Raw genomic sequence first — 13,187 nt, forward strand, 5'->3', positions numbered from 1 at the left:
TTTCAAGATATCGTCGACGACTCCTTTTGTTGCAGTTGCAGTAAGTCCTACAACAGGTACTCCTGGAAGTATTTTTTTTACATTCCCCAGCTGTCGATAGCTGGGCCTGAAGTCGTGGCCCATTGACTTAGACAATGAGCCTCGTCCATGGCGATGTGAGGGATTTTCGTCGTGTGCACATCTATTATATATGTCAATTTAATTTGAAAAAACACAATCATCATTAGAAAAAACAATGGCTCCAAAACAAATCAATCATAATCAACAAAAACAATCAAAACACATTAAATCAAATTGTTTCATTCCAAAAAGTTATAAAATAAAATTAAAAAAAATAAAAATGTCAATATCTCGGAAATAAGGATTGACAAAGTGTGTCCGTTTCATGTGGATGACCACATATTCATCTCCAAATAATTTGAAAATGCCACTCCACCTATGCATGTTGCGCACGCAACACGAATGCACCGTTCTCCCTCTATGTACCCTTGGACTGGACATTCCACCCACACGTTCTAAAGGTTCTAAATAATCAGTCAGTGCGCCAGTGTCTCGAGCGTAACAGTACGTGAAAGCGAATTGCGTCTGACGAAGATGATGGTGTACATCTGTGCAAACGAAACAATAACATTTAAGACGAACATCAGTCGTTACGATGTCTCTTTGGACGCGTAACAATAGTGTCAAATATCCGTGAATAAAACTAGAGTGAGTGTTGGTGATTGTTTATCTGGTTGTCGGTTTTTGTTTTGTACCGAGGATCATGGCTTCGGTGAAGGTGGCCGTGAGGGTTCGACCCTTCAACAAGAGGTGAGACACTGTCTCAGGCACAATCTGTTGTACAATTATCGGATTTTTTTTATGGGGTGAACAGAATTGAATTGGTTTTTGGGTGTGAGACTTTTCCAATGATTTTGGTATTTTCTTTCTCCCGGATTTCTGTCCACCTCAAAGGTCGTCTCCTTCGAGTATCACCCAGATGGCGTCTACATAATTTACATATACGTACTCCCACCTGTCGTATCTGTCACTTTTCCTCTTGATCTTGTTTAGTTTGTCTTTTTATTCTCTTGTGTTTTCATTTGTTGTTTATTAGACCGAAGGGTGGGGGGCACTTGTCGTATGACCTCTCGACGTTTCGGAGCGGAAAGACACAGATATGACACCCGCGACTCATGAAAGAAAATCACGATGAAAATTCAGACAGATGATTCAGCCGGGATTATTATTCTATGGGTATTTTATGGCTGTCACATCTGAGGAAAAATTGAGATGCTTTTTGTGTAGAGAATATAATAATGTTATTGCCGATATCTTCTCATTTTTAGATTATTTTCACAAATCTCTGAGAAGTGGTTGCTAAAATTGACGTGAAAAAATATACCGTTTTATTCAATGTCTGAAAGTTTCACTACAGCAGAGGAATTTTCCTGTTCTCAGAATATTCTCAGTAAAGTTTTAGGAAAATTCCCACAGCTGTAGCAAATAATCAGAAATATAAACACATGACTCAAATTTGTAAATAATTGAATAATGATAAAACCGAAAAACACTATATTTTTCAATCTGATCCATGTCTTCCATGAAATTTACAAAAAACATGAAAAATGAGAAGATACATCCAATAACTCGATTATGCAATATACGATTAATTACGACTAAAAAATCATTTGTTTATTCTCTTTGAATTTCCTAATCATCTACAAGAAAAACTCTTTGACGTCTTCTTGTGATATTCACAAAATAATCCGTAATCTATTGCAGTCTACACTTAACTTTCTCATTCATTAATTTATTTTTCTCTAAAAGATTGTGCAACGTCCTGTTCTAGTTCTATTTACCACAAATAATGGGAAGTAATGTAGGGACTCGAAAAGGCCTGGCAGCTAGCCTCTGTTCATTATCGGTCATTTGTATTTTGCATTCCTCATTTTTGCCTTTTTTTAGCCATTTTTTTTCCTTTTTTTTCCAGAGAATTGGCTATGAACGCCAAACTCATAGTCCAGATGGACGGTATGAAGACACGGATATTCAGCAGCAAGGTGAGTCCAAAGAGTTGGAGAATGTTTTTATGTCATTACTTCCAGCTATCGAGAGTAACTGATCGTGGTCTAATCGAGCGTGACTGCATTTCCGGAACGGGTGAAACTTATTCGACAAAAGATATTGCTTGATATTTTTTACTGTTTTGAGTGGTTGAATGTAATCACCAGCTAACGGTACTCATGTCTCGAGAAAGGTGAGGCTTCCTTTATGCGTTGACTGGTCGAAAGATCGAATCAAGAATAAAACTTTAATTATCGAGAAAAATCCTTCCACCAATCAATAAAATAATTATATATGAAGATCAGTAAAAACCAAGACAATTGGAGTTTCTCATGATTGAAAACATAATCGCAAGGGAATATAATTATTTTAATCAGCTGTTGCTTCATAACATCTCGGAGAAAGTCATCGGACGGTCAAACCCACTGATTACCGCATTGATGATTCGTTGCTATTGTCTTGAACAACCAATGAGCTTATATTGAACTAACAATCGTAAATTAAAACATGACTAATCAATCGTTCCCATTATTTGTCTGCTCAGAGTCCTGGGGGATGTAGAGACATTGACAAGGAGACCTACAAGGACTTCACATTCGATCATTCCTATTGGTCCTTTGATACTAATGATGGGCATTATGCATCGCAGGACGAGGTCAGTATAATAAATTGTAGAATCAGAGTTGAAAATTTTGGCTTTAAGAAGTTATTGCTAAAATCTTCTCAGTTCTCATGTTTTTTTTTTGTAAATTCATGGGTCATCGTGGATCACATTGATGTGAAAGAAAATAACGTTTTGTGGTTATTATCATTATTTAATAAAAATAAACAAAAATTTCTTGACTTGGGTCAAGAAGTCGATTTTTTTGTTGTCAATTCATTGGTCATCATTTTTCGGAGAAATACAAAATCTCCTGTCTAAATGTTTTTTCTTAGTACAAGGTACGATTTTTTTGGAACTTGAATTCCTGAACTTCCTGGGTATGACTTTCTTCATACAACTAAATACGCATTTCTCAAAAAACTTGCTCTCTATTTACTCAACATTAAATTGACCAGAGAACCGATTATTCGCTGATATTTAATTCAATCTAAACGAAACGACCATAAAACAAGTTAGAACTTAATTCTAACAATGAGCAGTTCATGAACTTGATAAATTTATTTATAACGGTTTCACAATTCATTTTTGGTAATCTTCGTCAATCAATCCCCCCGTGATTGGAATTTATTGCGTCGCATGTTCGCAGAACACGTGTGGCTGTATTGAGGGGTGTCTGTTTCCGTGCGACGTAAACGTATAGCATCATAATTACATCACAGAATAAATTAAGGATCAGAGAAAATGGAGAGACACCTGTGGTACACGATTTTCGCACCATTTATAGTATCATAATATTTATCATTACTGCTTTAGGTATTCTATGATCTTGGTACAGACGTCATTGAGAGTGCCTTCGCCGGCTATAACGCCTGCGTTTTCGCCTACGGTCAGACCGGCTCTGGAAAAACTTTTACGATGATGGGTTCGCCGGTAATTATCACCTCGAGAAGCTCAAGTTGAATAGTTGATCAAACGGTTTTTTATTTAGCATCATATCACAAAATTGTGCAATTTTTCAATAATAATTATCTCATAACAATTTTTCCTTGGATTTATTCTCATGTAAATAATGCAATCATCGTTGTTAATATCCATTGACCTGCACTATTTTTTCTTATTACGCAATTATCAGATCTTTGCTGCATAAAATTCTGCATCAAATCTCTGTTAATTGTGCCAGCACTCTTCATTAAGGAGATTATTCGTTAATTAATGATTGACTTGAGTTGTTTTATGGGCCTCACGCAGGAAGCCCAAGGCCTAATCCCAAGAATATGCAAGACCTTATTCGCGAGGATGGCAGCGGGTAAGGAGACAGGAGCATCTTATAGAACGGAAGTGTCATTTCTCGAGATTCACAATGAACGAGTACGCGACCTTTTGAGGCCAGAGCAGAGTCAATCACATTCCCTGAAAGTTCGAGAGCATCCCAAGAGGGGACCTTACGTTCAAGATCTATCCAATCACTTGGTTTATGATTATTCTGACATTCAGGTGAATATTCCGCGACACAACTTCAAACCGCAATTTATAAATATATTAGGCTAACAAAATCACATTCAAACGAAAGATCACGTTCGGTTGATAGTACATGTGAGCCTTGATGAATTTAATTTGTTCATAGGAATGTATGGTCCGGGGAAATACACATAGAACCACCGCAAGTACAAATATGAATGACGTGAGCAGTAGGAGTCATGCGATATTTACAATAACATTCGTGCAGGCTGGATTCTCAGAGGGTAATATGCCTTCGGAGACGGTGTCTAAAGTACATTTAGTCGATTTAGCTGGAAGGTAAAACTTAAACTGGGATTATATAAGATATTATTTGAATGATAAGTTTCCCTTACTCGTTACCTTAATAATTGCAGTGAACGAGCGAATGCCACTGGAGCCACTGGTCAACGTCTGAAGGAAGGAGCTCACATAAACAAATCCCTGGTAACCTTGGGCTCAGTCATATCCGCCTTGGCAGAAGTATCTCAATCCTCTACAGACTCTAACAACTCCCGAAAGAACGTCTTCATCCCCTACAGGGACTCCGTCCTCACCTGGCTCTTGAAGGACTCCCTCGGAGGTAACTCCAAGACTATAATGATCGCCGCTATAAGCCCAGCAGATTGCAATTACGGGGAAACCCTCAGCACTCTTCGATACGCCAACAGAGCCAAGAACATCATCAACAAGCCCACGATAAACGAAGATGCAAACGTCAAATTGATTCGTGAACTGCGAGAGGAAATTCTTAAACTGAAATCGTTGATTGGGAAGGACATGAGTTTAGAGAGGCCTCCACAGCAGAAGGTATTGCTGGCGCAAATTCATGAGAAGCAAGAGCAGGAAAAGGTCTTAACGGAAGAGTGGACTGAGAAGTGGAGGGAAACACAGAAAATCCTCCAGGAGCAGAAAGCATTGGGGTTGCGTAAAAGTGGAGTTGGAGTAGTTCTAGATTCAGAGATGCCTCATTTGGTGGGCATCGAGGATAATTTGTTGAGTACGGGGGTAACTCTATATCATCTTAAGGAGGGAAAAACTCTAGTAGGGACTGAGGAGGCGAATTCTATTCAGGATATAGCCTTGACTGGACCCGATGTCGAGCCTGAACATTGTGTTGTGGAGCTCGTTGCTGGGGTGGCCACTCTCCTGCCCCTGTCGGCTCATTGCTGGATTAATATGGTCCAAGTGGACAAGCCAACGAGATTATCGCAGGGCTGCATTATCCTCCTAGGCAGAAACAATATGTTCAGGTATAATGATCCCGTTGAGGCAGCAAAATTGAGGAAAGAGGGTGGGTCTGGCAATGGAAATCTTCAACCAACTGTTGTCAATTTATCAAGACTGTCTCTACTGAGTTGGAGTGTATCTGATCTTCATGCCTCAACTTCCAGCGACAATTTGCTAAACTCCAGTGAGGATTTGAGGGCTCTCGAGGAATTAGAACAGCAAAAAGCAGCTTTGATTAAGGAGAAAGAAGACTTCAAGGTGGGTCGACCTTTGATTTATTAATTCTTTCGATTTTCTTTTAGAATGGTATCGAATATATTAACAAGAAGACTTGCAAATGTTCATGGCCGTTAATTTAAATAGGCCGTCATCTTATAATAATATAGTCATTGAGAATTTAATTTTAGTTTCATGGATTTTAGTCTTTACAATGAATTTCTTGACCTCCACTAATTAAGTAATTTCAGATACCTGTTATAAAGACCACATTCTTAATTAGTCACTTCATCAATAATAAGCAAAATCGATACAAACACGCCTATAAAAAATCATCAAATTTATGAAAAAAGAAAAAAGGGACTATTTAGTAGAAAGCTGCAAAAGAACCAGCGTCACGCCCACAGATTGTTTTATAAGGGAAGAAGGGATTATATGAGTTGTTAACTTTTTAAATGAATGAATTTATTAATTTCAGAAGGAACAGGAGGAAAGAGAGGAAAGATGGGCAGCGAGACGTGAAGCTCTGGAGGGTGCACAGAGAGAGTTGGAAAGGGAATGGGGCGCACAATGGAAAGAGTGGGCTGATGCGATAGCAGCATTAGAGACAAAACAACGCGAATTACGTATGAGGCGGCGTGTACTCGAACAAGAAAGGAGGGACGAGATGACACAAGTAAGTGGATTGGATTCAACGGATTCGGATGTACATGTAATATCGATAAATTGCCAGTTTTACCTTGCCCTCATCGCACTCGGTGTTATCATCTGTTTGTCTGGCAATATCATCATTTATTCTCACGTATGCCCACTCGATATGTGACGAATTACCTCGAATTATCGAGATAAAAATGGTAATATAATTATTATACGTGTTTACGTAAAAATTGTCAGCTAGTCTCAGAAATTTTTTCACATCTCGAATGATTTTTTCTTCAACATTTTCACCTAAAATTCAACTAATTGATGACTGCTCCGAATTAATTCCGTAACTAGCACGACAGCTAATTGATTTTATGCATTTTTATTGGTGATTGAGTGATGGATAGCTGAATTTTTAAGAATAATTTGAATAGAGAACGTAAGAATCAATCTCATCATTTAATTATATTTTAATCATTTGAACAAATACTCATTTTCATGATTATTGATATTGCTCGACAAACAATTGGAATGTTGTATCTAAAGTAGAAACTTTGTAAGTGCGCTGATAGCCGGAATAATGTACATAAGGGAATAGATTACTCGTCTAGATTGTCTATGGGTTTGTTATGAGAAGAGAAGATATATAAATTGTTGTTAAACTTGATTGTTAATGAATTAATAAATTTTTCTTAGAAACATTGTCGTTTGGCATATTCCACTCGAATTATCAACTGATTTATCGCATTTAATTTAGTTCTTCCATTTCTATCATTTTATTTGACGATATCTTTTGGAAATTGGTTAAGCGAAAATTATCACATCTTTTTCGTTTATCGCTAAATTCTTGTGATTAATTATTATTCTTAATCAATTATGAGGATTCAATTAACAAACCCAGTATATTTGAGAGCAAGTAAGAGAGTAGAAATTGGAATATAAGCTTGAATAGTCGGAGGCAGGTAAGACAACAAAAAAAGTGAAAGAATCGAAATGAGAAATTGTTGTGCTAACAACTGCATGCTCATCATTTCACCTTTAATTCTCATTGTTTAATTATTTTCCTTATTAATCGTTAGATTTTCATCCTTAATTCTTTATAAGTAAGTCTAAAAGATTTTTAATTGTACTTTTCAATTGTTATCTCCGATTTATTTGATTTCATTTTGTGAAAATCCACGATCTTCGATTGGATATTTAAATATTGTTTTTGTTTATTTGGTGATTACTTGAATTACTATTCATTAAATTTTTTTTGTTAACGCTGAGGTATGGTATGTGTGGCTAGGTAGAAAGTTTGTGTAGGGAAGTTGCCTCACTGCGCACCAATCTTCAGAACAAACAGCTACAGTTCGAAGAGTTCATGAGTAATCACTTCCAATCCGTGGTGTCTCAGCAACATGCGATTAAGGTAAGATGAATAAATTGATTTGAATTATTTCAGCGTCGATGAATTACTGTGAAACTAAAGTTTCAAGATTTAGATTAGTGGTGATTGATTCTAAAGACGATTTGATATTAAGGATGATTTATTTGATTTTTCAGACGGATGAGAGTGCAATGAGTGAAGGCAGCTTACCAGAGTCCTGGGGGAGCTTCAATGACAGGAAATCGGTTGATGCTATGCAGGAACTCGTCAATCATCATGTTCGTATTGATTTATTGTTAATTGAAAAGCTATATTGTCCTTCAATTAATTTCATTATTCTCTGATTGATTGATTATCTAAAATAATTATCCATTCATATTAGAAGAAGGAACTAGCTGCACTTGAGTCAGAACTTCAGAATAAAGTGAAATCTCTGAACGAACATCAAACGCGAGTGGAGAAAATGGAAGAGGAATTATTAGACATGGCAGACAAGCAAAAGCAAATGTTGAATCTCGAGGTAAATATCATTACAACAGTGTCCTTCAACTTTTTCCCCTGAGGCTTCTTCACTCAACTATTATTGCTTCCTTTTTCCAGTTTGAAGGTCAAGAGATAACTGAAAAGAAGCTCGTGCTGGCGAAACGCACACAAGAGCAGCTCCAGGAGATCCTCAAACGCAAGCAGTCGCTCTCCTTGAATCTGAAACGTGCACTTCCAGCCTCTCCAGGTCGATCCAGCAGCTCCAGTGATGTTCTCTCAAGCTGCGACTTGAAGTCATTTCAAGATGCCTGTAATCGTAAGCTGAGAATCGCATCAGCTCTCTGTCTTCTTCCTCCAGACCTTCCTACCTCCACAGACACAGAGACCTTCCACACAGCAGCTGCGGACACTCCAGACCCACAGAATTCTGTCTCTCCATCAAGTCCAGTGAACCCCATCGTCCCAACAGATCCCAATTATGCTTTAGACCATGAAAATCCTCAGGATGATTTTCCAGAATCTAAGAATCACGAAATCGATGACGAGTTAGTAGAAGAAGTCTTCGATGATCGAATATCTTCCAAGAAAGACGAGATCGACGAAAAGTTGAATCACCAAATCATCTCTTCACGATCTGAGAAAGAAGAAAAGACTGAATTAATGAGTGATAATTACGAGATTATCGCATCAACAGATGACAATAAAGAATTAGATAATGATTTAGTTGAAAATTCTAAACGGGATGGGATAACGGCGAATGAGGATGAAGACGATGATGAGACATTTGCCAGTCACGAGAGAGGATCACTGGAGACACTGAGTGATGATCCCTCAAGGCAAGAAAGTCAGGCGATGAAAAGGCTTAACCAGAGAATCGCCAGGCAGAAGATGACGGTGATGAGATGTCTTGAGTCCACTACACCAGCTAAGGAAGACTTAAATCGCCAGATTCTGGTGCTCCAGGACCTCCAGAGGCAGCAAATTGAACTCGAAATCTGGTTGCTCAAAAGGGGAAAGAATTACCAGGGGATGAGGATGTCGAGCGAGATCGAGGGGACAGGAGAGTATCTTGAGACAGAGTCTGAGGATGATAATTGGAGCTCTGGAGTAAATGGGGGCCTCGGGGATGGGAGGGATGTCATGAGTGATCAGGACGAGGATGCGAGGAGGGAAGCTAGAAACGGAGAGCAAAAAGGAGCTGTCAGCAGAGGATACTCATCGGTTTATCTCACAGTGAGTTATTTTTTCTTCTACTAGAAAAGAGCATGTGTATGCACAATAATCAAACGTGAGCAATTGTTTCAATTTATAAACAATTGTTCAACACGAATTAAACAATATATGAACTATGTATATATAATGCAATAGTATAATATAATATACATATAAGATATCTATTATAAGGTCTAGTTAGAGTCAACCTTAAAGTTATGTTAGAATACATATTAGTTATAAATATTTTCTATTCGATTCTTTAGTAGAAAACATGGATTAAGGGCCCGGAATAATTGAAACACAATCGAATTATATTTCGATTGTCCTCAATCGATGTATCAAACTGGCATCCCAAAACTGGAAAGAGATTTTTTTTCTAAGCTTACAACAGCTTAAAATATCAAATAATCAAATCACACAGATATGTAAATATATATATATATATATATATTACATATCATTTTTACATTTTATATGGTATATTTCCCTATACATATACATAAAGCAATTAAAGTATCATTAAATTGAATAGTTGATTGCTTTTTCTGAATAATAATTGCTGATTAATTATTCGTGTGCAGAGCATCAATCGTGCAGATCGACTTGGGAGTCCCTATTCCCTGTCAATCACAAGATCATTACCCTCGCTGATACCGAGTGACAGTTCAACCGGTGCTGTTATCAGTATAATCGTTTCTGTACCCTCGTACGTGATACGTGGAGCTGGAACATCCAGTCATTATGAGTACGAGGTTCGAGTAGTTGCTGTTGATGATAGTTGGACACTCTTACGTCGTTACCGACGATTTCGAGAGCTGTATGTCAGTATGAGGCAAAAATATGGTGGCAAGGTAATCAAGATAATCTCTAATCAAGCAGAATTTATTGACAAACTCTCTGAAACTTAAAAAATTGAAAACATTGTCTTTTATGAATGTTTAGGTATCGGCTCTTCGCTTTCCACCACGACAGGTATTCTCGAGGTACGAGATAATCGCTAAACAGCGAAGAAAACGTTTGGAGGAATATCTGAGACAATTAATTCAAGTTTGCTCGGAATTACCCAATTGCGAGTCTCTCTATAAATTCAGGGGCAATCTCAGTAACATCGATAAGCAATCACTCCTCGAGTTCAGTCCATTCTTCAGGCGTGGCACCTTCGAGAGCAGTAAATACGGGACCAGTTAAAAAAAACTATTTGAGCCACACTGTTGGCTCCTTTTGTTTTTCATTCTATTTAGTTTAACAATTGATAATTTTCATATTTGAGTTTATTATTTATTTTTACTTTATTGTTGAGTTCTCGTACTTTTTATGATTAAGAGTCAATGAAGCAATGGAAGTTGGCATATAATTAGTTCTTTTGGCATCAGGGATTTCTCGAGTCAAATATTGGTTCACGATATTATGATGTAATTACATTGTCATTGAAATGCTTGAATCACAAAAGCCCATATGCGATTGAATTATCACATTGAAATACTTTCACATTTAGTCAATTAAAAAATTTATGTAAGTAATTTTTTTATTACCATTAGGGACAATCGTTCGATTGATTCAGACGAGCGAGGGCAGGAGAAAATAAATTACATTGAAGTGGCCTCATTAAATATCAAGTCTTGCCTAACCGCTTTGACAAATATCAGTATTCAACTAAACTACGCACTAGGGATTTTTTAAATACAATAAATGAACAGCATTGTCGTGTTGATAGATGAATTTATATAATAAGCTGCATGGAGCATTGGAGAGATTAATTTTTCGACATTTGTAATGGAAGGGAGAGAGCTGTAAATTCTAGTTTTGGAAGAGGATATGACTGATTTATATAGACGGTTATTCATCCTGAAGCTCAGAGGAAGATTAATCAGTTAGTTCAGAGGTTGATTAGACTCGGGGGTGGAGTAAATGTAAGAAAAATTTTAAAATCTGTTTCCAATAGAGTTTCTATTAATTAACGAATTATCTCAAGATTGAACACTCATTGGAGAGCTGTTAATAGATCTTTAGTCCTAATTAAAGGCTCGCAGGTACTATCTGTCGAACGTAATCTTTGGCTTACATTTTATATTGTTAGAGTAAAATATTTATAAATTTGGGTTTCAAATCTTGTTCCGGAAACCACTCGAATGCTTATAAAAGAATAATAATAAAAAAGAGGGAAAGTTGTTGAAGGGCGACAGACCGAAATATTGATTCCAAGGGATCTGTCTAGTTTACAGATAAATAATTAATCATATGCAATTTGCCAGCTCCATGGTGGGGCCAAAAGATACTTTAGTACCCGTCAATAACAATATAGAATCAAAATAAACTGTCCTATGTTATGTACAGTAAACTGGGTATTTTTCATTATTTATCTGTAAACTTAGCAGATCCCTTGTCAATTTTCCCTTTTTTCTGTCTATATTTTTTTTTATAGTCATTGGGTTTATTTAAACAAAACAATTGAAAACTCGAATTTATAAATATTTCAAGCTAATAAAGTAACACCAGACATTACATCAATAGATAGTACACGAGGATCCTAATCTTCTAAGGGAATAGATCGCTTCACATGCGCCTCTCGAATCTCTCGGTATTGAGATAATCAAAAACTTTTTCACAAAATTTTTCAACTTCATTAAACTTTCTGAAGTCAGTACAGAAGATTTTATCTGAAGACAATTGGATTTATTTTCCACCTAAATCAGATAAATGTTACCTAACGCTTCAATAATTATAAAGATCTTTAAGATGGGCCTCAAGTGATGAAATTAAGGGAATTAGTTCATAAATATAACAAATTATCGCACATAAATGAATTATATTTAAATATTACTGTTGTTTAGCGTTGAATGGACGATTTATTCGCAATACCGTTTCGCCTAATGAAGAAATTATGAGTAATCATAAATAAAAAATTGTATTTAATTAGGAAAGTGCGAGGATCATCGCATTATTAAGTAGTGATGAGCAAAAGAATTTTCAGACCATTTCGTGAATATCTTAGAAACTGAGATATTTATCGAATAGAATATTAGAAGACCCATTTTTTCCTAGTACGAAATTTTCCACAGAAATACTTTCCTGACTTTTTCCTTGAACCCTGTCGAGACTTTCGCAAAGAATCCTCCACTATTCACCATTTTGCTCTATAATCGTTACTATGGCTGTGCAAAACGGACTTACAACTATCTCCTGGTGTCTAGTGGTCCTTAATCATTCTAAGGAGTAATAAATAATTCTGCAAATAAATGGAGATGATAAAAAATTTTATTTTTCATCTATTTCTTTAGACTAGATAATAATTACGATAAAATTAGTTTGAGTGTTGATGAAGAGTTCTCTCGTTTTGCTCGCGATAATTTATTAATTTCTTCCACTGCAATTATATCTAAACTTCCGACTAAAGCAACCGGGACCTATAGTTGAATTTTTTTAAAGATGAAAAATGATTTTTCTTCCATACCTAAAGATGGAAATTTTCCATAGTGAAGATTCTCGGGATAACTCGGATGGGACGTTAGCAGACTCAGCGACTTTTCAGTAATATCCCTCCAGCTTCCCTTTTAACAACTCTGAGCTCTTCGATGCCTCAGATTCCACTGACTGGAATTTTTGACGAGCTGATTTCAGAGCCTCCGACTGCTAATTATTTGTGTTTCAACGAATTAACAGTTATTAAAAATATCTTCACAAATTTGTCAGTGATGTTTACTTGATTTACTTCAATAATAATTTAATATCGTACTTACCGTTTTGGGCGGAGATGGATTATCTGGAAAATATAATTTACTCCGAAATTTGGACTGCTAGTTACTCCGGAAATTAATCGTTTTTTCCAATAATTGTTAGCTAGCACCATAGCGGTTGTCAGCAACTAGAGCGCTAGCTAACAATTAT

The 13,187-nt window shown here is 36.6% G+C and overlaps 1 protein-coding gene across 3 annotated transcripts; it reads left to right on the top strand.

The window, feature by feature from the left end:
- The first annotated feature begins 518 nt into the window (after window positions 1–518).
- Klp98A (kinesin-like protein 98A) lies at window positions 519–13,132 on the top strand. Of its 3 annotated transcripts, none has more exons than XM_011303477.1 (14): window positions 519–810; window positions 1,973–2,042; window positions 2,591–2,701; window positions 3,464–3,580; window positions 3,899–4,144; window positions 4,275–4,447; window positions 4,525–5,635; window positions 6,072–6,269; window positions 7,524–7,646; window positions 7,781–7,882; window positions 7,987–8,124; window positions 8,205–9,320; window positions 9,884–10,153; window positions 10,245–13,132. In XM_011303477.1, the coding sequence occupies exons 1-14, from the start codon at window positions 764–766 to the stop codon at window positions 10,488–10,490; spliced, it is 4,068 nt and encodes a 1,355-aa protein (XP_011301779.1). In that variant the 5' UTR covers window positions 519–763; the 3' UTR covers window positions 10,491–13,132. The 3 variants fall into 3 exon arrangements, with proteins under 3 accessions (XP_011301779.1, XP_011301780.1, XP_011301781.1); XM_011303478.1 differs by having other exon boundaries at window positions 7,990–8,124; XM_011303479.1 differs by lacking the exon at window positions 7,524–7,646.
- The last annotated feature ends 55 nt before the right edge of the window (window positions 13,133–13,187 follow it).

This window comes from Fopius arisanus, unplaced genomic scaffold (genome assembly GCF_000806365.1).
Source record: "Fopius arisanus strain USDA-PBARC FA_bdor unplaced genomic scaffold, ASM80636v1 scaffold00032, whole genome shotgun sequence".
In the NCBI taxonomy this organism is placed as follows: Eukaryota; Metazoa; Arthropoda; class Insecta; order Hymenoptera; family Braconidae; genus Fopius; species Fopius arisanus.